General features: G+C 36.2%; 1 protein-coding gene across 1 annotated transcript in view; it reads right to left on the minus strand.

Annotated features, from left to right (window-relative positions):
• LOC148820470 (glutamate receptor ionotropic, kainate 3) overlaps nucleotides 1-27,755 on the minus strand; it is a 116,688-nt gene that overhangs the window by 38,717 nt on the left and 50,216 nt on the right. The window contains exons 2-9 of the mRNA XM_088932081.1: nucleotides 20,344-20,520; nucleotides 18,868-19,125; nucleotides 18,180-18,361; nucleotides 15,430-15,483; nucleotides 11,755-11,928; nucleotides 9,817-9,960; nucleotides 8,311-8,418; nucleotides 2,832-2,945 (exon numbers count right to left, since the gene is read on the minus strand). Of these exons, the coding sequence (XP_088788207.1) occupies nucleotides 2,832-2,945; nucleotides 8,311-8,418; nucleotides 9,817-9,960; nucleotides 11,755-11,928; nucleotides 15,430-15,483; nucleotides 18,180-18,361; nucleotides 18,868-19,125; nucleotides 20,344-20,520 (1,211 nt within the window). The remainder of the gene's footprint in view (nucleotides 1-2,831; nucleotides 2,946-8,310; nucleotides 8,419-9,816; nucleotides 9,961-11,754; nucleotides 11,929-15,429; nucleotides 15,484-18,179; nucleotides 18,362-18,867; nucleotides 19,126-20,343; nucleotides 20,521-27,755) is intronic.

Genomic DNA, 27,755 nt, shown 5'->3' on the forward strand with positions numbered 1-27,755 from the left:
GCTCTGAAATGGCCTGAGATAATGCTTGCACTCCCTAATTCATAGTGACTAATAGCTTTTACACGACATCATAACCCCGAAAGGTGTTCCTTGTAAGACACATACTATATATGCAAGCTTCACTGGTCAAAACTAGGTATGCAACACTGATGAATGACACCTACAGTTTAAGGGCGCAAGCTATCCGTGACTGCTAAATTTGATTGTGTTTAGGCAAAGCACGATTAGAAGTCTGTTTAAATGGCTCCGCTTTCTAGCATTGTGAAACAGCCAGAGATAATTCATTTTCACATTTTGATCATTTTATTTACCTATCTATCTATCCATCTGACAAGTATACAGTGTATACAGTATTTCAGACCATCACCATCAAACATCATAAAATGACATACTTTAAAATAGAAGGATATAGTTAAATAAAGAATATTGGGATTTCTTTGGATGAAGAATGGAATAGATACTGTATACATATTTATTGGTTTTAAAGGATTTATAAAGAAAATATTCTTACTTCATTTAAACCAAAATAAAATGCACATTTTTAATTTTCATTTCTAGGGCAGAATCATTGTCAGTAATGTAATATTTAATATGAGATACATACTGTATGAGCCAGGGCCAGGAAAATGGATATGTGCATTTATATAAAAGTGTAAGCATATAAGGTTTTACTTCTTTCTCCTCTCAATTTGTGTGCATTTTTATTGTCTTGGATACTTTTATTGGACTGCCTAGACTGATTTTTTTTTCCATTTTTGTATTTCGCCCAACAGTTAGTAAATGTTGGTTTGGAATTATTAACCTCGCCAAATGTAAGGTTACAAAAATGCGTCAAAGGAGAAAAAAAAACCAACATGCAAAAAATTCAACAAAAAATACTAAGCCCTTCCTTTTAGTGGATGGTCTTAGCAAATGTCTCTTACTTTTTCTGTAGTAATTGACACAATTTTCTTTTCTCAAGGAATAAGATAAAGCTGTGCTTCGGGCAACCTAAAACCTGACCAAAAGAACGCTGTCACGATCGCTAACCCCTCCTCTTAAGGGAGCTCCAGCCCTTCCTCGTTCCCTCCCATTGTCTGCACCTGTTCCCTATTCCCGTTCCCCCTTAAAAGCCAGACGCGGACCTCACTCCGGGTTCCTCATTGATTTCCACATCATGAGAGCCCGGGGTCTTGCTGCATCTGGCTCCGTTATGCTTTTAACTTTCTGTTCCTAGTTCCTGGTTCCCCTCGCCGGTTCCGACCCGGTTCCTGTTCCCCCCCCCTCAGGATGGATCGCCTGGCTATGGACTTCAGCCCTTGTTTCTGATTTCCCGTTTGGATTTCCTACATGGATTGTTCGCCTGGATTCACTTCCCCTGGACACCTGCACTGCATGGACACGCCCCCCGTCTCCAGACCCTTCTCCTGCATGACCATTTTTCCCCTTGTGTCTTCACTATTCTGGATCGTGTCGTCCGCATAGGGCCCCGAAAGAACTGTTCCTGACAAACGCCTTCTCATAGATGATATGCCTTTCTGTTGTGACACAGCTGCTCTTCCCTAAAGATACTGTAATATCGACTATCATACCCAAAGGAAATGATCTGAAACACAAGGTTTTCAAGACACTGTAATTCTATTCATTAGTTTCCACATTGCTGTCTTACTAGAATGACTCCCCCAACCACAGTTCATGGATTCCAGGTTACTTGGTGACAATGTTTTTAGACTGCATGGCTATATATAAATATTTATATCACACAGCAAAATACAACAGATCACCTGCCTTATGCCAATAAATGCCAGTGCTTGCAGTTCACGTTGTTCAATAGAATTTCCAATTGCTTGTACAAACTAATTCTGTTTATATTGCCTCTAATGTGGCCTCATGAAGACATTAATAATGCATTTTAGTAATCAAAATGTTGCTCAATAAAAACATGGGATAAAGGGGTAATAATTTAATATATAACTGGTTTCTCAGTTTACTGTAAGAATTGGACATCAAACAAAAGGAAAATTACAATATGCTGACAAAACAGTCAATATCTATCGGAGGAGCCTGCTTCCATTTCTTTCTTCAGAATTACCAGATAAGCATCAGTACTGCCAAACTCCAAGCATCATGAAGCGTTTAAAATGATTTCTGCATTATTAAAGCCGCATACGAAGAATGGCAAACTATTAAGTCAATACACGAAGAAGTCAGAACAAAGGCATGAGCAGACGTATCTATAATACCATAACAAATGTATGGAAAAACAGAAAATCTACATTTATAGAAATACAGAAGTCTACATGTGATAGTTAAGATGACAGGACCCTTAAAGACCCATTTAATTCCTCTAATAATTCAACAGGAGTTTAAGGACACTTTCAATTTCTTATAAAGGAAAAGTTTTTTATAATTTAGTAAATTTGTGTATTGATATTAAGCTCTCCTTTTAGTTATTACTCCATTCTACAATTCTGGAAACTACAGTATTGCAAAATGGCATTTCAGTCTCTTATGGGCACCACAATGCACAAACAGTCTAAATTTGATAAAGGTGATAAAGTTAATCTTCAAACTTTATTGCATGAGCAGGTCACAGTTTAATATTAGTTTCTGTGTTGAAAAAATGGCATGAGAAATCATTTGAAAGATGTCTGACTTTGCTTATTTTTAATTTTCAATTTTGGTTTTTGAGTTGAACATTCAGTTTTTGAGTCACAAAATGAATTTTCCCTTCACTTTGGGTGGAGGAAATTTACAGAATATTGCTGAGAACATATTGTTTTAACCCTGTATTGCCCACCCCTTGTACCTCCCCCCCCAGGAGTTCCTGACCAACAATTTGAGTGACCTACCAGAATTGTAGTGATCACTAGCGAGCGGTTTGAAAGGGAGTCTGTGATGTTTACCCCTCTCGGTCTGGGGACCTCAGTAATATTCAGGCCACCTGAGGGACTCCACTTGCCAACCTGTAGAAGGTCAAAAACACATTATTACTGCTTTGTATTTTTCAACACTGACCTTGACTTTCACAGCATTCTCTCCTTAATTATTTTTGGAGGACAACCTAAATCAACTTCAGTGAGACTGAGACGGTTTTATATATTACCATTAGGGAAGACATCAGCTGTAAACATTAATGCATGACAGAGCATCTACACTATACAGATAAATCTTTTAGAGACTACTGTATAGTACCTTTAGATTGCATGATTTACATCATTGCATGATACAATGTCGATAGTTCTGCAATTATTTAAACTAATATATTATCACTATATGTAATATAGACTACAGTTCTTTATACCATAGGCTTTTAACTTTGTTAGTAAGTGAATTTTGTGAAAATATTGTATTGACTGTTCTCTTTTGTTTATTTCATTCTGCATTCTGGTCTTTGCACTTTTAATTATCTAGTTTTGGATAAAGGTGACTGCTAAAGGAATTAAAGATAAAGTTAGTCAATAATATTTTATTCCCAATATCTCCATTTTATCTCATTCTTTTATTGATGCAGACTGGCTAAGTTACTTTGAATGTGCCAAGAATGAAACCACATGAATGTTTTATATGATTGTCTTTAAAACATAATTTATCCTTTCAAAATTCGCAGAAACATTATTTAGAGTGCCTTTATACCAAATGTTCAAATATTTGTATTTTGGGAAAACTTTGAAAAGTTTTTTTGTGATTCTTATTTTTGGAACATCATTTTCCAAAAGTATAATACGGCATTTTTACCCTTTTTGAGATGTTGGGATATACAGAGAACTTAACCACACATAATATCCCAGAAGCCATTCATAAACTATTTTCACATATTGATAAAAAATACAGATATGAAAGCTGGAATGCTGTATCTTAAACAAGGTCATTAACAAATTAAGTGGAACAAAAGAAAAATCCAAAGATCACAGAAGACTCTCAGACATCATTCTGTGTGAAAGAAACAGGTTCTGTAGATAAAGGATAGGCATAAAAATCCTGTATTTAAATTGGAATTGTAGGTTTACTCTCCAGCTATTAAAGAAGATAACAGTGCATCTTTAGAATCTCTACAACCTTGATCCAAAGCAAACGCAGTATATATAAAAAGATTAGCTGAAAAAGGATCATTACTGTTCTGTGAACAGCGAATCAAATTGCAGAAACCACTACATTATGCATCAAGCAAGTCCACTAAGGTCAGTTGGAAGATCTGAACAAATAAAGAGTTTTATGCAAGTGAATCCCCTCAGGTATACTCTCTGCGATGAAATACTCCCAAACAAATCATTATTTTGAATACTGCTGTGACTGCCTGTACAGATCTAAACCAAACAGAATATCATCGGTACTGAATCTCTATATCATTCCCTAAAGTGATATTCAATATTCATGTAGCAAACATTTGTAATAATCTCCCTCATTATTATATACTGTACTCAGTGCAGTAATTACACATTTAAAGTGTGGCAGATTAGCTGAAAGACAAGCCATAGATACTGTGAAAGGCTGTCAGGGAGTGGCATAAGACTGTCTTTTAGCCAGTGATAGCCAGGTTCTAAAAGACTAAGAATAGCAATATAATGATTTTTGCATCAAGGGTTATTGAAAACACAAATTTCCCACAAGGAGTTCAGAATGTCACCAAAAAAAGGGTAAGCTAAGATTGAGATCCTTTAAATGTAAACTCAACCACAAGGCTGCACAGGGTCTGTGTTTTCCAAGATTCTGGCTGTGAACCAGATATTTCCGAAAGACTATATACAACTAGTTAAGGACCACAACCGACACTTAATCTCTTCCAGCTCTCAATGACGATGTTTGGAAAACCTTGAGAGCCCACAAGAAATAGTTATAGCGACAGGGTGAATGTGGAGAGTTCAGTTCAATGTACTACTGATTCTATTCCTCATCATCTACAGGCGAAGTATATGTAAGGTCAAGTGGGTGCACCATTCCAGCAAGGGAGCTGCTGAAAGGCAGAGCAGGTAGGACTACGTGCCACGTGGCACACTGAACACTTAATTTGACTGTTATCAAGGGGAAATAATACAGCAGTGCTACAGAAAATAACCACACAGTCTCTGGTTTATGTGCAAAGGCTGGTGAATCATTTACCTAAGGCAGTGGTTCTCAAACTGTGGTACGCGTACCTGCGGTGGTACGCGGAGTTCCGCCAGGTGGTACGCCAAATGACCCTGGAACTGTGTTGTGTGCGCTGAAAAATCGGGACGGGTTTTCATATTTTGTATTTTTATACGTGTCAAATACGCAGCCTACGTACTACGATACAGTGCACGCTAATACTTCAGTGGACACAAGAGATACTCTGTAATTCTATACCACTCTATAGGAATGCGTGCTACGGACGCAAGTGACCAATTGTATTTAAAAAAAGCTACTGTATCTCCAGCAAATAGGGAGGAAGGAGAATGTGCGTGATTGTGGAACAATGCCAAGTTGTAAACACAGGAATGCATAGAAATGCGTGCTACGAACGCTGGTAATCTTGTGAGCACAGGAAAGCGTGAAAAATAACAGAAAAATATTTAAGAACTGTTCTAAGTTAATTTGAGAAAAATACACCGAGCGTCTCTGTGTTTCTCTCCCATGCACATGAAATAAAAACTTAAACACTGAAATAAAAACGGAAACGTGGAAAAATGCAAGCTTGCGGATTGCTAAAGCAGGTAAGCCCCACACTATTATGTGTGGAGAAAAAGCTGCTGAACAGCTCGACCTGCTGCCCCCCCTGAAAGACACAGTCATTCATAGAATTATTGAAATGAAGGATTATATCAAAAGTACGCTGACAGAGCACGTTAAGATGAGCAGATGTTTTTCACTGCAATTAGATGAGTCTGTAGTCGATTTTGGCCGATTTGCTCGTTTACTTTAGATACGAGTTTAAGGGTACGTCCCATGAGGACTTTCTGTTCTGTAAGCCGCTACCAACAGGAACTACAGGAGAGCACGTATTTCAGCTTCTGAATGAATTTATCAAAGAGAATGGCATCGACTGGATAAAATGTGTCGGAGTTTGTACAGACGGTGCCAGAGCAATGACGAGCCGAGACAGCGGTGTAGTTGCACGAATTAGAGAGGTTGCTCCAGAAATGAATGGATGCATTGCAACATCCACCGTGAGACCTTTGCCGTCAAGAAAATGCCTGATGATTTAAAATCTGTTAGACTCTGTTGTGCATTGTATCAAGGCTCGAAAAATTAATTCACATCTGCTTTGCTCGACTAAACAGGCTCACCTCTCTCACTGAAATGGTGCTTTTTTATTTTTATTTGTTGTTGTTTTTTTTCTGTAAAACACTTTGAGAAGCCACATTTTTTTATATCAAACAAAGTTTATTATTATAATATTTATTATATGTATGTGTGAGTGTGTGTGCACATGCGCTCATGTTGGTCATTGAGAATTTCTGGGGTTCCTATGAGATGATGACTTGTAGGTGGTACTTGGATGCTTTGGTTGGATTAGGGGTGGTACTTGGTCCAAAATGTTTGAGGACCACTGACCTAAGGCACCATGTTGTCCTTAACATTGGACATGATATGATCTCTACGCTCCTCTTTGCATATACAGTACTGTATGTACTATAAACTTCATGCCTCATGGGAAATGTCCTCCTCATACAAAAATTAAAGAACCTTATTATAGTAGTTATTTTAAAAATTGTAGCACATAATGTTTGTCTGTGCATTGGGTGAGAGTACAGTGTCTTAAAAAAAGCCCATAATAGCCTCCACTCTGCATGTTACTCTATTTCACATTAATTGCATGCAATTAACCTGCTCAATTGGTTAAACATGATTATCCAAAGTAGTTTTTAAAGGTTTTTTTTTCTCCTTTCGACAGAGCTTTCCAACTTTTAATGATGCTACAACTGACATTAAGCAACTTCTCAATTCTGAATTTATCACCATTTAATAACAAATTAAATTAATGATAATATTCAATTCACTGGGACTGCTTTGTACTGTAGCTCTCAAGTCTTAAAAAAGCCTGAAGTGACTGCCAACTTATCTGTGTCTGCTGTAAAAGTCAACTGATGCTATACAATTCCTTTAATTCTCTGACATGAGGAAGCCTGATTAAATGAGTATTAGCCTGGTTTTGTCGAAGGCAGCCATATCTCTTACCTATTTGCTTATTTGCAAAACTGAGACAAAGAGAGAAAAGTGACAATGAGGCTTGTTCCCATGGCTATAATTCATTGTGAATGATGGTTATTGGTTGGAGCTTCGCTTCTGTCCCTCTTGTGCTACAGCAATTTAAAGAATAGCTAGCATCTATCTGACAGTTTAGGCCTAAAGGGATTTCTTCAAATCACAAAAAGACTTACTTTGAGTTTGTGTATGTGTTCAGGGTTACAGCCTTTTTCTATCAAGCAAAGAATTAGGCTCGTAGACAGTGTTCTGTAGTTTGTACAGTAGGCATTCTTATAAAATCTATCCTGTTTATAAATAAGGTTGATTTAAAAACCACAGTAACATATCACACTGCCTTCCTGGATTATATTTTTCTTATCTCCAAAACACAACTGTCCAAAATGGAATGCATTTTAACCATAAGCACCTGCTGGGTCCTTTATATGATTGGCCACTTTTATTGACTTACTGTATATTTAGAAAGACAGTGTTGCCTTTTTACAAAAAAAGTGAGACAAAGTCAACATCAGCACAGCTACAGTAGGTCTCCCTCACTATGTTTCAAATCCGAAACAGCTCAATTATTGGTGTACATGTAAATCTTTCCTCTGTATGAAACTAGTGCAGTTTCTCTTGAGGAAAAGCACAGGGAACATTTGATCTGTTCTCATAAAAATGTTTTTCCCAGTTTTATGTTTTTTAATGTTTCAATTTTTGTATTTCAGGAGGAGACAGGATCTTTACAAATTTACATTGTGACTTGCATGTCTTTTACTTCTCAGTTAAAGACACAATGCAAACATACTTAAGGCCCTCATTACAACAAAAGCATTAAAGAAATAACCTGAAAACATCATTAACAAAGGCTGCAATTAACACTAAAGTACTTTAATCCAATTTACTTTATGACCCAATAACTAACAGTTTTGTTTAAAGCAGCCCATTAGTTCCTTGTTAGGAGGTAAATTATATTTTCATATGTGGATTACAGAACAACAGAAAGGTACATTAGAACTACAGTATATCTGCGCAATCTTATCAATTAATTCCAATGATGAATATTTATTCAACTGCACAGCAGTAGCACTGAGAAGACACAAGACAAAAGATTTATTAATATAAATATTTTTCCTTCCCCTTGACCAAACCGCTCTGTCCCTTTAGTACATTGAAAGAGAACCGTACCTTTTCAAGACCATCCTCCTTCAGACTGATGATATCAAGATCAAAATCTGTCCGTAGGCCACTAGTTTTGTTAAACACCAGCCTCCCCGTTAATCCTTCCCAGTGGGACTACAGAGTAAAAACAACGAGACAGCAGTTACCATACACCATTAATCATCACTCAGTACCCCGTTTCATTTTAATTAGATTTAACATTGAAGCAGTTCAAATACTGTCTCCCCCTGGACTGTGATTAATTAACAATCATCGCCATCGTTACTGCTTTGGAGCCACACTCTCATGATTTCTTACAAACCTCACTGTAACCCTCCGTTCTGAATTACAGACAAACCTCCGATGCTGAACACAGCATTTGTTTCAAGGTATAATAATTGTGGCTGTTACTTTGTTATGCAGAGAAAAAAAAAGCCTGGCATTTATGAGTTTGTTCCTGCGTGCTGTTCTATTCACAGAACAAGGCTCATTTGTGTTCTGACATGTAGCGAACATCTCAAAACTACAAAGCTTTTACTTTACTTTTACTGTACAGTATGTGCTAGAGGATTTAAATCACATCCCACACTTCTTAACTGTTACAATCTTCATATGTGGTAGACTAGATCACTAAAAGTCTGTTTGATTCTCTGCGAATGCCTGATGCGGAAGACTAGTTCATGCTTTTATCCCAAATTGATTATTGCAATGCCCTGCAGTATGTTCTCAACAGTAAGAATCTTAACAAAGCTCCAGTCAGCGATGCTTATACTGTAGTACTCTTTTCTTGAATCTTGGCATGGGTTTCCGGTTCAGACCAGAATTAACTTTAAAATCCTGCCTAAGACTTCTAATGATTTGATTAATCTTTTGAAACTGTCAATTTCTTTGGTAAGTTCCCCCCCACCAAAAGAGGAAAAGACCATTAGCCCAAACAAACCTTAATTCACCACACACCTGAACATGAGGGTGCCAGGAGCTGACAAATGCCCACCGCTTTAAAATAATTACATTGACATTAACAGATCATTTATTTCTGTGGTTATTTAATTTAATCATTAATCATTTCTTGGAACTTCAGATTATATTACAGTACCCCAACTTTGCAGTCAATGTGGCTGGAGTATATTTGTAAACTGTGACAACAGCTCAATACAGATTGAATGGAATGACAAATGGAAGATCACCATTCCTTTGGAAAACAAGAATGCTGATATGCTGAACCACACGAATTCTAACAAACTGGCTACTCATCAATAGCAATAAAACAAGAATGGAAGTTAAACATGTTCATTTCTGAGCTGCATTTGCAACACTGGAAATCATGTTTTAACAGCATTACTGTATATCTTACTGGCCTGTCTGGTTAGGCTCCTGCTTATACTGTAGTGATTATTGAAAATCAATGGACTATTAGTCATCTAAAAAAATGACCTCAAACCATCAATAGAACTTCTTGTGTTGTTACTGCCCTTGATGTTGCTCTTGAAAACCCTTTTGTCTTACTATTGGAAGTTGAAATGTTTGAGTTACCTCTTTTATGAAATTCATAAAACGCCCTCCGAACCTCCAAGGTTTGTGGCGGTGACACTGTAAAGAGTTGACAGTCATCTGAGGGGCTCGCTGATAGGACACTGACACAATATGAACTGCATCATATGTCAGAGCAGCATCTGTCTGGAATAAAGGGGGACATTATTTCAGGAGACAGAAGGTGCTGGAAGTTAGACAGACCTTTTTGTTTCCAAAACTGGCGCCAGATACAGTACAGCAGAGGCTTCCTTCTCCAAAGAGAAGGATTACTTTTATTTTTAAATGGTTGAAATTAATGGAAAATCATCAAACCAAAGAAGAAAATTGGGGAATTGGGACATGTTTTTAAATCAAGGAAATTGCAGCATACTGCATATGGGTTCATAAAATCGCAAAACATAATTCAATGTACAGTATTTAGAAAACGAATAACAGGAGATTACAGCTTCCTAAGTACAGTATATTGTCTCAACCACCTAAGTAAAAATGTTGGCCCACTGCGTATATATCTCTGAAAAAATTCCCTTCAACACATACTCAATTCCTGACGATGCACTGTGTGTTTCTCTTAATTATAATTGTTTTAAAAACTGCAATCTGTTTTGCTTGTTGGAGACAGTTTATTTCGTTTTATTAATTTTAATTAATGAAGCACACATTTTTCAAATGTGCCAAGAAAAAATAGTGGAGGTAAAGCACAGTAAGGCTTAAGATTTGCTGGTTCTGTGTCTGAATTTTTTTCTGTTGTTAACAGAAAACAAAATGTGAATGAAATAATTTTTAAATGAATCATAAGATGCTGGGACATAAGTGACTGGATTTGTTAAAAATGGATTTAGTGTGATATTTGAAATTTAGATATGTACCTAAAAAAAATGTATTTAAGGATAATCCCAAATCTGATTAAAAAAAAGCTTCCAAAATTGAGGAAAAAAACTTTCAATCTCTCATTTGTCCAAACAGTAACACCATTGATTAAAAAAAAAAACCTTTATTAACCTTTTATACACCTCTGTTATTTTGTTGAGGGGAAAATGTAAATACTTCACATCATACTTTGGAATAACCTGGATAGATCCCATTTCTTATCCAGTCAGTTTTGTAGCAGGATTAAAGCAAAGACTAATTCTGCATGCTGGGAAACCACAGGCTTATGAAATTGCCATAGCAGGCCTGAACTGGAGGGAGAGGAGAAAAATGACCTTGTATATTATTTTTATTCTTCAAGCAGGGTTTTTTGTGAGCTCTAGAAGAATAACAAGCCTCATCCCTTCTGTTATTACTTCAAACTCAAAAGATACCGAGTCCAGAGTCCCCATCTGCTGTTAGTAATGTATGATTATCATTAATTCCATTAGCAAAACATTACTACAGAGGGGAGGTAGTGGAACTGTATTAAGGAATACTACCATGCAGCAATACTGGATAAAAATAGAAACTATCTACATCACCCTAATTAAGTCCATTTCCCTTCTTCCTTGCCTTTCTTTACTTCCCTGCAAGCAGTCTGTCCTAGGGTTTCCATCAGAAAAGGCTCAGTCATGACTACTGACTGCTAATGAAACTGTGCCCACTAAAAGAGTCAAACGATACTGTACATTGTGTACTGGATATCTGTGATGGGGAAACAAAGGCTTCATCCACACAGAATAGAAGCCTTTTTTTCTATCATGGACTCAGCCTTGGAAGAAATTCTTAAAGCCATTCAGCATTCCACAAACCCGGAAAACAACTGTCGCATATTCAAATGTGCTTGATGGTAATAAATGAAATAAAATAAATATCCCAGCAATATTAACTGGCAGACAAAGAGCTTTTGAAGTTCTAAGTGGATATGTCATTGTGTCCTGTATGCATTACAAGGTACATGCTTATCAGAATCCCTGGATCTCACACATAAAAAAATAAATTTATAACAAAAAGAAACAACTGCCATACCGTCATAATTCCATCCAGGAGTCCTGATTCTGGCTTTGGGGCAGCTTGAAGTCGTTCCATTGACCATTTTTCTACAATGGAGGCCACCTGGGGGTTGTCAGTATTCAAAATCCGGAAGCCAGTCATATTAACCCCACAGTACCGATACGGCTCTAAATCAAGTGCAAAAAGGTCCTTTGGAAAGAAAAGCTCTAATTTAACACAGGAATTGCATTTCATTGTTGCTGCAAGAAAAGCCTCAAGTCTTTTTGTACTTCTGAAGAAATCCAAGGGGATAATGCTCAGCTACAAGCTCAAGAGCATAGGGGATAAGGCATCTCAGGCCTTGTATTTATAGGCTATGAAAACAGAGCAAGATTTTCTATTTGAGGTCTAACTCAGTTTAGAAGTATGGAATTGAAACAATTGGAACTACCGGACAATTGTACAGTTGGAGTTGTACTTCCCAAGCACAGAGATAAACAGGGGTTTTAAGAATGTAGTTTCAAATGCAGAAAGTGCTCTTCTTGACATCTGACACGAGCAAATATTCTTTCACATACATTCGCTATACAGTTAAAAAGAGTTATGCTGAACGTCCCCTTATCCACACCATCCAAACGTTAAAATCCTTTGTCGTACGTAATTTCTGATTCAGTGGATGATGATAATAACAACGAATGCATTAGTATTTTAAAAAATGAATGAATACATGGCTGCTTTTAACAGCAATTTGCAATTTGGCAAAACGTGGAAGTGCTCTTAGCCAAATGTTGACACACACTGCATTCAGAATAGACTGGGGACCTTTTAAAAACATTCAGTATAACATAATAGACTAATTCATTAGCACCCCGTGGGTCTGATGCTGCAGAAGCATAAGAGCACAAGATACACGATGGAGAAGGTTTGCCTGCAGAAACAACAAATTGAACCTTTCACCCACCAGCACATAAGGTTTTACTACCTAGTTGCTTTCTTAATGAAATCGCTGGAGAACAAAAAAATCCCTGCAAAGAGTTGTAATAGAAAGTCTGATCACCTCCAGGTTAATTGCACAATTGTCAAAAAAGAGGAATGCTTAAGAACAAATTGGTACTTAAAAATGAAATTAAAACTGTTTTTTCCTTCTCTGTAATAGGAAAATAAAGTTTAAAACGCCTGTGGTTTGGAATTAATGAGATTTTCCCCCTATGGTTTCCTATTGTTCTCTGATGGGAAGAAATGCTGTTTCGTCCTTGTGGAGCAAAGGCAAAGTAGTTTTCTTCCCTCAAAAAGAGTATAAATGGTAATAAAACTAACAGTTGTGTGAGGAGAAACATGTAGAATGGTTCCTATTAAATGTAAGTTCACCTATAAGCTTCATGACTATGTAAACTTCTCCAAGGATGGTAAAAGAGAAGAGATGAGGAACAGGATTTGAATTTTTGAAATCCGTGTTGTGCAACATGACTGGCGCAGCTCTGCAACATACTCTGAAACATGCAGTACCATAAGAAATGAAGCAGTAGCATACACACACATTTCCATGCACTGTAAGGCAAGGAGATGAAAGTTTGTTGTTTTTAGCAATGATTCAGCTTTACGCAGAAACCTAGTGCAAAAATACAACATGCCAAATGCCCTTTGTAAGAGTATAACAAGTGCATGTCACTTTGGTATTTGTTCTACAAGTTCTGAAAGATAACCCTGTAGGTGCAGAGGGAAAGCAATGACAGTGTAATTTCAAAAGACAAGGCAGCAATTACCCTCCAACTCTTTGCTGTTGACTTTTTCATGCTCTGATAACTTGGTCAATTTCTTTGTAGATGATAAAATAATACCATTAACACAGAAGCAATATAAGGATGAACACTTCTACAAGAGCCATTTCGTGTAAAGGAATGCAGAACAAAATCCTGATGGTGAAGACTTAAAATGGAATCTTTTAAAGGTCATTATAGTGGTGTATCATATTTTTGCTAATGAACATTCTTTGATGAAACTATGCTAAAGACCCTCGCTCATGTTAGACTGTTTATCTCACTGTATGCACTGTAAAGAACTGTACTACAGTATACAGTATGTCTCTGTCCATTTCTGCATTGGTTATACTATTTTTAAACAGGATTTTTACATCTTTCATTTTTGCAAATTTAACCAACATTTGGGGTAGATTTCACACAGAGAAAACAACATGCTTTTCATTTTACATAGCACTCAGCATTGTCAACTCTAAAAACCTTTTAATTTGCTCAACACGATTACTTTAATAAATGCTTTAGGTCTATAATGAAAAAGCAAATATATACAAGCATTTTCTGCTGCCCTGATAAAAGGGGATTATATGTGTATATAGATCTCTAGGTTTACTTCAACAGTAGTATGTAATGCAGTTAACTTGCAGGATAATGCATTTCTACTCCAGTACAAGCGTGAGATGTTATTAGTTATCCTTGATGTCCTTTTGCCTCAATGCAATCTCTTTGGCTCCAGTGTTTCCTGCTGTTCTCCTACGGGCTGACAGGAATATATGATATAAATTTATGTGATACGGAGGATGCAAGTAAAAACCTAACAAAATAAAAAGCAGAACAACTTCGGGGGAGGGGAGGATGCAGTAGCAAACCTGCCCTGAGGTGCTGCCCTAGCCTGAAGCTTTATATACAGTATGACACTTAAAGCTAGATTAAATTACTGTCGGATGCCTAAGAATCCTATATTTGGAGGCCTAGCACTGTAAGAAGGAGAGAGCTACATACACTCTAAAGTACTGTGTATGAAACTATCAGACTAGGCTAAGAATTGAGCATTCAAAATGAATCATATTAAAACAGCTCTCTGTCCAGCACTTTTGTTTTTTTTTTTTAAGTTTATATTGTTCATATGTGATCTAATGTCAAAAGGAAAAATAATGAATGGCAGTAAATCTGACATTTTGAGGTGATGAGAATTTGTAATGCAATTCTCATATCCAAATTGACATTTTAAATAATGGTAGCTGCATTAAAAATGGATTTAGAACACTGGTATGACACTGACATGGAAAGCAGAATTCTCCGGTTGGGGTTTGAGAAGAAAATGAAATGTCAACTGCCACTATTGGCTACATATTTAAATGTTGCTATTATCACCAGATTGCCAAAGCTTTATCTATCAGTATTTTATTAGCACTCATTAATTGGAGGAAACAAATTGTTTTAAAATCTGTTCCCAATTGCTTTACAAAATGTGTTCAACCAGGTGCTCCATGTTTCTGGAATAAACAAAAATGATTACAGCATCTGATTCCTTATTATACCTCATGACAATGTGGACGTTGACTTTGGAACTGGAACCATAACTGTGAAATCAACATGTAATTTAATCCAAGGACTCTTGGGGGTATGCATTTGCATGTTCATAGTTATACATCACTGAATGGTGAGATTTTTAGTTTAAAAAAATTGTTTGGATGGGACAGCTGATTAAAAAGACTGCACAGATTTCAGGGTCCATTGTATTCCGCCATCAAAGACCTCATTAAGTTAAACGAGAATGGAAGTATTTACACAAAGATATCGGAAATTGTATTAGGCTCCAGTGTTGTAATAAGAAATTGATATAATGGATGGGATCCAGAACTATTTACAATCAAAGTCCATTCATCAATGCAAGACAAGAGCAAATTGCATCTTGCTTTACCTAAAGAAGTGAACAGCTTCATTAATACATTACCAGAGTTGTAAAGATGTAGTGGTAGTATTCTGTCATCATACCCATTGCCAGTGCCTAAAAGAAGGACAAGATAAAAAATGAAATGGTCACTACCGGGACTAGATATCAATAAGCAAGCAGAAGAGACTTTGGTGCTTTTTTGTGGTGTTGTTTTTTTCTCCAAAACACAAATCACTGGTTTTGTCTCATTAATACCACAAACCAAATACATATTTTAAAAAATCACTATACAATAGACTGTTAAAGCTTGTGCAATTGTGTAATGTACTTTTTTTCCATGTGATGACTTTCATCGCTCTGTAATATAGTCTTTTTATTCCATGCCTGGAGTAATCTTCTAACCTCTATTGTTTTATTCAATCTACATTCAAATAGTTTTGCTCCCATGGTAGCGATATTTCGTTTTTATTGTACCATCTGTTGCAAAGAATATGCAAGTTTATGTAAATACTGTAGGTGGTGTGTCCAACAGTAGTTTCCCAATTTTAATGTTCCAGAGGAGTCAGTATCCACTGTTTATTTAGGTTATTAAAGAGGGCATGTATTAAAAAAAAAAACATTTCACTTTACCCCTCCTCCACACTAACACTTAAAGCCCAGTGGTAATTTAGAAATTGGGCTAAAACTTTCATGTCAATAACAATCAAGTCATCACTAAGCAAGCTGTGTAATAAGTGCAAGCTTTTATTTGAATTTGACTCACCCTCTCTTGCTACAGTAAGTAGTCCAATATAGTGAATTTATGTTTACAATTATTCTGAGTGGTTCTGCATTCCATTGCCTGCACAGTTACTTTTTTCCATACATTTACATTAACCTGTCTTTGACCCTGGGTGAGATCTGAGCAAGGCAATAATTAGTATTTTTAAATCTTAAGTTAATTTAGCTTCAATTCAGCTTCCCTCCCTCATTAGACTTTCCAATGGAAAATATTAATAAAAATGTATTTTGCTTAATCCTTTGACAGCTACATGTGCATTTATGAATTTGATCCTGGGCTTTTCTCTTTTTTAGGATTTTGCCTGGGGTTTTGTGTAATTATCCACTATTTGTAGCTAAATAAAAGTTTACTTTAAAAGTAAATAGTTATAAACCATCTCAGTCATAAAAACAGCTCTGAAATCTGAGAGATTGCCCATTCGAAAAGGCCAGCCTTTCAGAATCAAAAGATGTACTTGTAACTCAATACATAAACTTGCACAGAAGAACCATATGGAAAAGTACAGACCTCTGTTGTCAATTGGTGAAGAATTATAGGGTGGAGGATGGATACTGTCTCCAGAGCCTTTTGAATGATTGCCTACACCATGATCTTAGTGGAGTCCTTCATTATTGTTTTAATGTTAAAATTTCCAGAAGGGGCTTGCGCTGAAAGCAGTTTACACAGTTCCTATTCTCTTTGTCTTACATATCATATTCTCCTCCCTAATTTCCATCTTGCAGTTTGCTTCTGTAGGATGTGAACTGATACCCCATTCTCAAAAACACTAGGGGGACATGTTTGTGACAGGCCCCAACCAAAGTCAGGACAGTCAAGATCTCTGAACGAATTACAAATCCAGCATGACTCAAAACGAGCTGTTGTAGACTATTCATGAGATGCTCCACAACCATACACACCATCAGCTACTAGAACAACCCAGCCACCGCTACCAGTGTGAAAAGCCCTTAATATACCAAACATTGCTAATTGACCATCGAGAGAGAATGTGACCTAAAGCCTTCACTGAACATTTAATTATTTAACTAGCCACCACCCATCTGTACATATACGTACATATGTATATGTACATACAGTATAGTAAAGGTCTGAAGTGGCCTCTAGTGGCAGGTCACCTGAAAAAACGGGCTTCTCTAAGACTGGATGCCATAATCTTTTTCAAAATACTGGGACACGCATGTACTTACAGTATATATCGCTTATGTCATCCATTACCGGATCTACAAAATCAGCGTCCTATTAAGCATAAAGAACAGTACTAAGGCACATACTGTATAAGGAATTCATGGTTCTATATAGTGGAGGCCAAATTGAATGAGACTGGAAGACAGGCTCAGCATTATGCAGCTTAAGGCTTCTCCCTTGAGTGGTTGACTGACTGATTCCCTGTGCAATAAGAAAGAAGAGAAAAGACTATTTTCATGCCAGTCAACGGGCCAGTCAGAGAGCTCCAGGGAACGTTCAGGTCAGCTATTTATTTAATTGATGGAAGAGGCTGTGGTCTCTCTGCCACACCCCAGAACACTGACATGCTGAAGAAATTATTCTTCTACTATACAAATGATAACCCTTTAAAGTTCAAAACAAAAAACGATTAACACAAAGAACAGCAAAGAGAATTACTTGGCAAAGATGTGTAACACATATTCTAAGCTGTTACCCACATTCTTTGGTTGTTAATTATGGCACTGCAGATTGCTGCTGCATTTTGACTGTGACAACCACCCCTGCAGCCAGAGTGCTCAGTGTGCTGAGAGCAAGCACACAGCGAGGGCCAGAAGTCATGGTGAATCTCACACACAAAGGCCATGAATTCTAAGGGGATTATTATGAATAATTATATCTATCAAAGGCCCCGCGCACATACTGTACAGTATACAAATTATTATTGTTGCTCATGTTCTTATTATTGTAATTTTAAAAAGGAACGCATCACCACATTGCGAGGTTTGTAGCAAGATAATAATGTGTCACTATTTCATTGTCGTGCCATCACTGCAATTCACTCCTCATGAAGATTAAAACTCACCTGCTTCAGAATCTGAGCCGCCATAGTATGGCTGCAGTCAAAGATGATCCGAAACTCTCTTCCTCTCTTCATCTCTTTAAGCAGTGGCCTAGTATCATCTGTATCTAGAGGCAGCTGCCGGATTTTCAACCTGATGTTGTACCTGGAGGGGGCCATTATCAGTTCCTGTAGTCTAATAAGACCTTAAGGGAACAAATGTCAGAGAGCTAATGCTAACTTAGCACAACATAATCAAACCATGTGGTTTCACTATATTCAAATACTATTGTGCAGTTTTTCTTTTCTAACTTCTCTACTCCAGAAAAAATTACATTTCTAATTTAATTAAAGATCCTATCTCTTTACAAGACATTGCAGATTAATGTTTTTAAGGCTGTGTATAAAAAGTGGCTTTTCTTGTAACTAATGGTAACCACATAAAGCTCTTAATATACAGCATGAACATTACTCATAACCTTGAAAACTCAGCAATAAGATTTGATAGTCACTGTACCAGGGCAGTAAAGGCTTTTTTACTGTCATTTTCATTATGCAGCAATACTGCAACATATCTGTATTCCTTCTGCGTATGTCATATTATAATGCAAAGTAGGTGGTGCATTTGAAAATGTGAATTGCAAGCTGTAAATTCACGAGTGAGCTATTGTACAGTTTAAAATTATTGTACAAACACAGCAGTGACCCTTACCTGTGCTATCATCGTATACAACGGTTGCAGTCTTCCACTTCAGAAACTGTACAAGGTCCAGAATGGCATAACTAAGGGAGGAATAGTCAGGGTACAAGTTGGCATAGAATGTATCCCTGTTGTCCATTGGGTGGTGCTTCCATCTTACTTGTATATGTGGCACTTCCAGGGCGTTACAAATGGACTGAACAGCATTTGACGAAGAACTATGTGATGGGCCAAATATTGCAACTACGCCTAAAGACAGCTGATCACAGGCTAAAAGAAAGACAAAAATCAGTGCAGATTAATACATTCTTGGCATGCACCATTGGAGGAAACAATCCAGATCCACTACACTGCACGCTATTGTTTGCTGCCTTGCATAAGACATATGCACAAGCAGCAAAGGCCGCAGTATGTAGTGTTAAAATGCAAATATTAAAGCAAATGTTAAAAATATGAGCAATACACTTGTTAGTATTTAAAGCTGAGTGTTGGTTTCTCCAGTTTTCGTGACAGTATACAGTATATTGTTGATGGTTATCCCGCATACTTACTCACTTACTCATCAACATAACTGGTTTCACAAATGGTTTTTCATGTTTTCTCTTCATCCTTGCTGCAACACATTTCTTTTCACATAAACCGGTTAATAAAAGCTGTTTTGCTTCAGCAGTAGCAAATATAATTTCAGAGAAAATCCCATTCTGGACACATCTGTATCCACGTGCAAAGCAAAAACATGTTTTAAGATGGGAAGGAGGTTTTCATCAAATTAGTACGCATTGGAGTTCATCTGTACCAGTCATTCTGCATTTAATCCAAGTAAAGACCAAGGAAGATGCAGAGAAAGTTGCCAATGAACACAGACATGCATCTTGAGTAGAAAAAATAATTCTTATGCTGGCAGCAAAACCATCACTTTCAATAAACACACAATTCAAAATAAATAAATGAACTGTCCTTGTTTGCTTATAAGAAGAAAATGAACAAGTAGCCTATCTTTCTTTTTAAGACTTGAAGTAACAGTTATGGCTCTGTTCCTATTATTGCTGTAAGCCATCTTTCAGGGACATTCATAGTCCATTAGAAACATGTTATGTTATAAAGTAAACCATGCAGTGATCTGTGAGTTATTGTTTTAAAATTTTAACACTAACATTTCCCCAGACAGCATAAAGGATAAAATGTAATATAAAATAATGAAATAAGTAAATATTGCAGATACTAGTTTTATTGATTTTTCTTGTATTCTTGTATAGTTACAATAATGTGTGTTCTCTAATTCTTTGCTGTACTTCATACTGTACATCTTGGGGAATTTTTTCACCTTCACCTTTTGTCATATATTGCTGTAATCTGTATAAACCCATGCCTGGAATTACACCATACCACATCCAGAGCTAAACAATCTCCTGACAATGGTCATTCCCGTCCATCTACAGTACTTCCCAATATTGCATCCTTCACACACGTACACAATCAGCTACTTACCTTTTCTTGAGGCTTCAAAACTATCATAGATATTTATCCTTTGAATGTCATATGTTAAGGTGGTATTAGGTAACAATGTTCTATTTCTGTTAATATTATTAACAGCAAATTTAAAGGCTTGTTCCTCTGCGCTTACAACTGGGCCAGGAGAACCCTCCGTTTGTTCAAATATCCCTCCTGTAAAACAAAATACATTAAATGTATTTTATCATATGTAAAGCAGACTTGAATGCTCAGCAGGGGTTTGTCATAAGTATAGTATGGCCTGTAGACTGGATCAGCACACTTCAATGTGTACTTTAGAAACTGCATTGGATTTGCTAAGTAAATAACAAGGGATGTACAGCACCATGCTTTTCATAACAAGCACTCTAAATACAAAGAGTGGCTTTGAAATTCCACATCTTAATGGACCATGATGTACCAAAGATGTCTATACCATTACAGCAGTATCTCATTCTTCCACCTTTTCATCTTCTTTTATCTTTATTCTAAAGAAAAAAAAACTTTTAAAGGTATCTTTTGGACAAATGAAAGTTTTCCATGTTCTGCCCCATCACTATAAGGGCATATTAAATGTAGAATGCAAACTGAGATAGGGCTGCTGCTATTTAATTCTCCTTCTAGACTCTATACAGTAATAGAGTAAGTAATGTAGTCAACTTTTCTTCAAACACTTATTTTAAGTGAGTGTACTATCTGTTTTTCTAAAGAGAAACACTAGGATATATCAATTGTAAGTTAATTATTACCATTTAAAATTTCATAATGTTTTATATTTTGGGACTCCTGAGAGTCATTTTTAACTGTTACCAAGAAAAGCAACAACTCTCCCCAGAAAACAAGTGTCTTTCACTTTTCACAGATTCATGGATTATGCATCTTCAAAAAAGAAGAAAAAAGAACAATAGGGTATTAGTTATCCCATTTTGTCTCTTCATTGAATCTAGCCCTCTTATTTTAGAACTCGTGTAGTTAGCCTGAAATCAAACATGACAATTACATTAATAACTACATTGCCAATGTGCAGCTAGCTCTGATGAATGACTGCTTCACATTCACAATGTTTCTGTGTAAATCAGATTCCATTGTCTTTTCTAAGTGCTTTCATTTGCTAACTGACTTCAGAACAAATGAGATCTCGGTTATTAACTTATGATGGTGATCATGAGTGAAAAGTATCTGTTTACATTAACCAAGCACTGCATGGAGGAATGGGGCTAACAGAACATAAATATACAGCATTTCACTCCCAAGCAAGAGACATTGCAGGCTTTTTCAGTCATAATGTCGGAATGCTTAAGCTCTATACTTATTTTAAAAAGAAAAAAGTGCTGAGATGTTTTACATTTGTAGTAAGCTAGACTGCGGAACAAATAGGTCAACTGTGGACAGCACTGCACAAACAAAAAGGAAGAATTGTACTAAGACTGTATAGCAATGCTAGGAAAAATGTAAATGTACACCCCTGGTAACGTCACATATATTCCTTGGAGCAATCTCACCTCAGAGTGCTATCAGAAGACTTTGCAAGCAAAAAATACAGAAAAAAAAACACCAAACATAGTACTGATTGTCCCTGCCTGGCCTGGTACTGTATACTGTAATTATTGTAAGAATATTCACATTGGCTTGAATTAGTCTATGACCACACAGTGATCAAGGCTGACTTTCCAGCTAACGATTGTGCTCGAATCAAGACACCAAGTTGTTTTTCTGCTGTTGGGCACCTTATAAACTTAAATTATATGTGCCTGTAGCTTACAAACACCATCAGGTACCAAAATATCTTTGAAAATTTTCTGCATCTCTTTGTAATTTTGTGGGGAGGGAACTACCAATATTAAAAAATTAAGTATATTGTATGAATAACATGAATATAAAATATTGGAATGTTAAGTGTATTAGTATTTTTACTGTGTTCTTTTTAAGTTATACAGTACTGTATATAATAATTTATAATCACCTTAATTTGTTCATTTATGAGTCAACAAATTTGCTATGGCTCTATTAGCCTTTTTGTCAACATTTAACGGGCATTGTATTGTAGAAGGTTATTCTACAATAAGTTAGCAATGATTTCCCTGTCTATCAAATTATTAGAATAACAAATGGTCATGTTTTTAAAACTGCCTAAAATAAAACAACAAAGGGGAAGGGCATGTAAAAATATGTAAATAAATATAAAAAGGTAATTATAATTATTGTAAATAATACAAATAATCTGAAATAACTGTCAACTGAGAAAAGCACATTGAACCAGTGACTCTTCCATCTAGATCACAGACTTCAGCGCAGAATACTTTCCAAGGTCATGAAAGCCACTCATGGCTCTTCTACAATTCAGTTTGGGGAGTGATTGCAATTTTAACGTATTAAACACCTACTGACAGAAATAAATAGAAACAAAATATATTAGTTATGACTGAGTAACAATGGGCCCTGAAATCCTAGGGCCCTAATGCATAAACTCAAGGGAAGAAAGCACATTAAAATAAATTAATCCCGCTGTTTCATGGGGAATCTCATTATAGTACATTAAGTAATTGCTCGAGTATATACTAATTTGACTGTTAAGAGGATAATATGTGTATAGCTCAGAAGCACTTGAACAAATTTAATAAACACGAACTGCTTCTCTCAGGATCCTGGAATAATTTACATTGCTTTTTCAACATCCTCTTGTAAGTGTATTACAAGGCTTATTATATATTAGAATTCTTGTCTTAAATCACACAATGGGGGAACTGCTTTTTTAAAATACAAACACATATTAAAATGCTTTAATACTTTAAATTAATTACATTGAATGATTTTTTTTTTTCATTTACAAATGAAAAGTGTTCTACCCATTGGGGAAGAAAGGAAAAATGAATCCACAGACTAAATAAAAGAGGAAATGCAAGCTGAAGCTCATTTTGGTTTGTGATTTTATTTTCGATATCAATCAATTTCTCAGCTAAGTATGTTTCCTGTTCTTTTTCCACATTACAAAGAAAGCTAATTAATCTCTGGTGTTTTATTCTGTTGCGGGGAGTAGAAATGCACTAATTAGCACTGCCTCTTTTTATCATTTAGCATGCAGTGGTAAGTTGGCAGTATTTCCTTTTAACTCTTTCACAAGGGGTTGCCACAGACTTGGTTAAACATATTATACATTTGGCATGTTTTACATTGCAAATTAAATGTACAGTATGAGTTATTGTGTGTGCTGCAAGTTACCAGAAAATGAGGGCCTCTGTGTCATTATTATAATTTTGCTGATGTCTTCTTATTCATACATAATGCTGTCTTTTACATGTTACACAGAAGGGTAACAGGCGATTAATAGCATTAGCAATACTTACATTTAGACCAGGACTGATATACAGTAAATGGGGTAGAAAAGAAGCTGATCTATCTGTCATTAAGCATCACAAACTCTTTTTCCCTTTGTTGCACTGCAGTTAGCTTATTATAGAAGATCTGCTTGTGAAAGGTTAGGGTACAGGTCATCAACAGGTATACAGTATCTTTATGCTACGTGATGAATTCTCTAAACTAATAACATACTGTATCAGCACATGTTCAGGTTTTTATCATTTTCGTGTTCAAAGATTAGTCTGGAATCAGATTTTCTTAGCAATTAAGGGACAGTGGAGTCAAAGGTTGTTTTTTTTTTACAGAGGAGTCAAGGTTTCACCAAATCATTACACAGGTAGTTTTGACCTTTTGACATCAGACTGATGCTTTAGCAGTTTTTCTTAGTATGACACAGGGTTCAATTACAGTGCTCACTCGTGTGTCATACACACAGACATTATTCTAAGGCACGGGCTTCAATGCTGCAGAAATAACAATTGTAGGGCCGTCAGAATGAAGACGGTTCACAATAGTCCACAATGCCGCCAACCTTCCTGAGCACAAAAAAGTCAACACAATTTAGTGAGGCGAATCAAGAAACACGAAAGCCAAATACCATAAAATTCCCTCCAAAATATTTCTGTCATTGGAGGCACAGCTACAAGGTGATGAGGTGACTGTCTCTGTCACACTCCACTTTTTGACACTTTGACCAGTCATAATTGAACTGCATGCTTGAGTACGGTGGGCTGTTTTGACCCTCACAACCGGGTCAAAGTGGACCCCAACAAAAGATATTTTTTTTCACTTTAATTTAATTATTTAGGTCAGACCACATAAGTAATTTAATTTTCCAAATACACTGTAAAAATTTAATAGTGTACACTGATAGGTGACTCTGACTGAATCATAATGTGGCCTATATCACAGGGAAAAGTAAAACCATTGTTAGCTGGTTTTAATTAAACCTGGAAGAAATTTTCTGTTTGGAAAAAAGTCTTTGATACAATTTACATAATTTATGTTCCACAATTAATAAAAGAAGCAGAGTAAATACAGTAAAAATAGCACATACAGTAGTAGAGATGCTGAAAGCATGCAAAGGTGAGGGTAATCTGTTCTTGCAATTGTGCCACCTCAATCTGTCTGTCAGTTCACTTGCCAAGAGTAAGCAAGAATACATGTCCTTCCTCAAGCCACAGTCTTCTCTGAAGTAGTCCTTTTGATGATGTGTGAATGCTATACTCAGCTTGACATTCCTCCTTACTCGCTTAACTCATGCATGTGTGAATTCACATCTTCAGGAGACTCTACTGCAGTTCAAAGAAGCATGCAAAATAATAAATGTTGTGTAGTGTGGTGAAACAAATTATTATGGCCCCATTCAGTTTCACTTGTCTGCTGTCAATATTTCTTTCAAGAAGTCCTTGAATTTGAGGGTCATTTACATCACTTGAGGACTTCAGGTTTGTTTGAGCCTTTGAAATAGAAGTCTGAACAATTGGTTCTCAATATGAACATTTTAAAAGGAAAATGTCTGAGTACAACCTCTGGAATATACGTTCTGCAATGCTACAACTGTGCGGAAAACAGTTAAAAACTCAGTGTGGATACAAAAGTCCAATGGGAAGTAAAAAGAGGAACAGACCTGCTTGGCCTGTGTTTCGTTCATGGAATATTATTCAATATTTGAGACATAATTGAAGAATGCTCCATAGACAAACTAATAATAAAAATACATATTTTCATTAAAAAATATTGAAAATATGTGTATATAAATGTATATAAATATCACCTTGTGATTTCAGAGGGTGATCTTTTACATGCATAATTCAATATCAAGTGTGTATCAGTGGCTTTCAAGCTTAAACATGTCATATGAATAGTATTTCTTGTGTAATCTAAATTACTGTAAAAATTACCAATGACTCACGGCATGAATCTCCAGCCACAGTCTCACCGTGCCCCCATGTCTTCCAGTTTCCATTCCAGCTGAGTTTTTAATTACTTCATTGAACCCTTAATTCAACTAATAATTTTCCTAATCAGGGAACAGAAATTATTTTTTAGCTCTTACACAGAAGGAGCTGTAAGTTAAACATATGTTTTCAGAAGTAAAATATTCAGCTTTATAAAATTAAAAGAGGGTAAAATTAGACACATTTTAATTAAGCCACTGAAGAGTTCAATTAAGAAATTGAGAGCTCAGTTACTGTAGAACATAAACCAGAAGGCACAGGCTCATTGCTGGAGCCACAGTCAAATATAAATATATGATATAAAGTATGAGAAAGTTAAAACATATCAGATTCTAACATGTTGCATATAAATTCAGATTCCACTGCTGGATGTTTGTCTTTCCAGATTTCTGTCTGTAATGTCACAACGAAGGAGTTGGGAATTTGTGTCACATTTTCATGTTTCTCAGCCTGATTCCCAGGAAGCCACCTCTTGCCAGGTTTTGCGTCCGGTGAAAGCATGATCACTTATTTTATAGTTTTCACTGCTTCATACTGCAATTGAAAACACTAATATGTTCTGGGACCTACATCAACCGGTGTGCCGCCAGTCTATAAAAATAAAGGACTGGGCTGTTAGTAAATCCCCAGGTAAGAGGGCAATGTATGGAGGAGAATATTGTACACCTCCTATGATCCTCTCCAAAGTCGAAAAGAGATATTTTCTTTCATACAATTTCAGTGAACTGAAGGTCATTCTCATATCTAGATCAAACCAAGAAGAACACAAGCAATGTGCAGGGGCAGTGTCACTTGGAGAAAACCCAATCATGTAAAAGTGGTGTTAAAGCGAAGGTGGGTGGTTGATCCAAAGAAAGCGGTGATCTCTTTTGAAGAAAGTCCACCTCAGGTTTAAAAAGCAGCTTGGGCCCGTCAGCAAACCAACAAAAGAAAGACGGAACACAACTTCACTTCTTTTAACTAACAAAATAGTCGGTTCAATGCAGTAAGCCGAAGTTGAGCTACAATATGAACCAGGGCCTGTGGGTTGCAGGCATTTTCTACACAAAAGGATCAGATCACAGACGCTAGTCTTCTGAAGATGGGAGCTCTCTTTGATTGAAATTTGGAAGAAAAGTTTGTATTGGCTATTCCACACACAGAGAACAAACAAAATAGGTACAGTAGGTCACAGGTTACGTAGTATCTGTTATTCTTAAAACAAATTCCGGAATTGAGGCATTTAAATTTAATCTGGATAATACCTCTTTATTAGTGCATTTTTATTTGAAGAACCTTAAAGGCCTGCTATCCATACAATACGAACACAAATCCAGTCTGCACAATATGCAAGACTTACTGTTCCTCAAGATCATCACACTGAAGCATTGAGATCTTCATTTTTCAAAGCTACAGTACTACAGTAGATTAATGATCCAATGATTGCTAAGGTCTTATCTACAAATGTGTTAGAGTTGCAGAAATTACCTTTCCCTGCCCAAAGCAATTACACAAAAATACAAACAGGATTTTTTTTCTTTGCAAATGTACTGTATGTTTACAATTCAGACTAATTAATCTATCTATTTCACCTGTCATGGGTTCTTATTAGATCTTTATAGAGGAGAACAGTATAATTACATTTTCTATGTATAAAAGACATGTGCATTAACCTCTTTTGGTAGAAAAAAAAGTTAAGGTCTTTTATTATGGCATGCCCATTTTATATACATATTCATCTTTAAGATTAATAGTCCTTAACATCAGGCAGAATTAAGTGCCAATGCTTTTTAGTGCAGAACAGCTGATCTGGGAGTATTCTATTGAATTTTGCCAAACACATTTGCCAAGATCCAAATCTATATCCAAACTATATGCAATAAAAAATAATTAAGTATTTATGTGAATAATGTTATTTAAATAATAAATATTTAAAGCACTGCAAATTATATCGAAAGTTAATTCAAGATACGAAGGTATTCTCACCACAGAAACGATATACAGTACAATATGAATATACAGTAATCATTAGATACAGTTGCAAAATCATCACAAGTTGATTTAAAAAAAACATAAGGTAATATTTGCATGATACATCATCTTTAATGCAGC

Source organism: Atractosteus spatula, chromosome 14 (genome assembly GCF_055471065.1).
Source record: "Atractosteus spatula isolate fAtrSpa1 chromosome 14, fAtrSpa1.hap1, whole genome shotgun sequence".
NCBI classification, from domain to species: Eukaryota; Metazoa; Chordata; class Actinopteri; order Semionotiformes; family Lepisosteidae; genus Atractosteus; species Atractosteus spatula.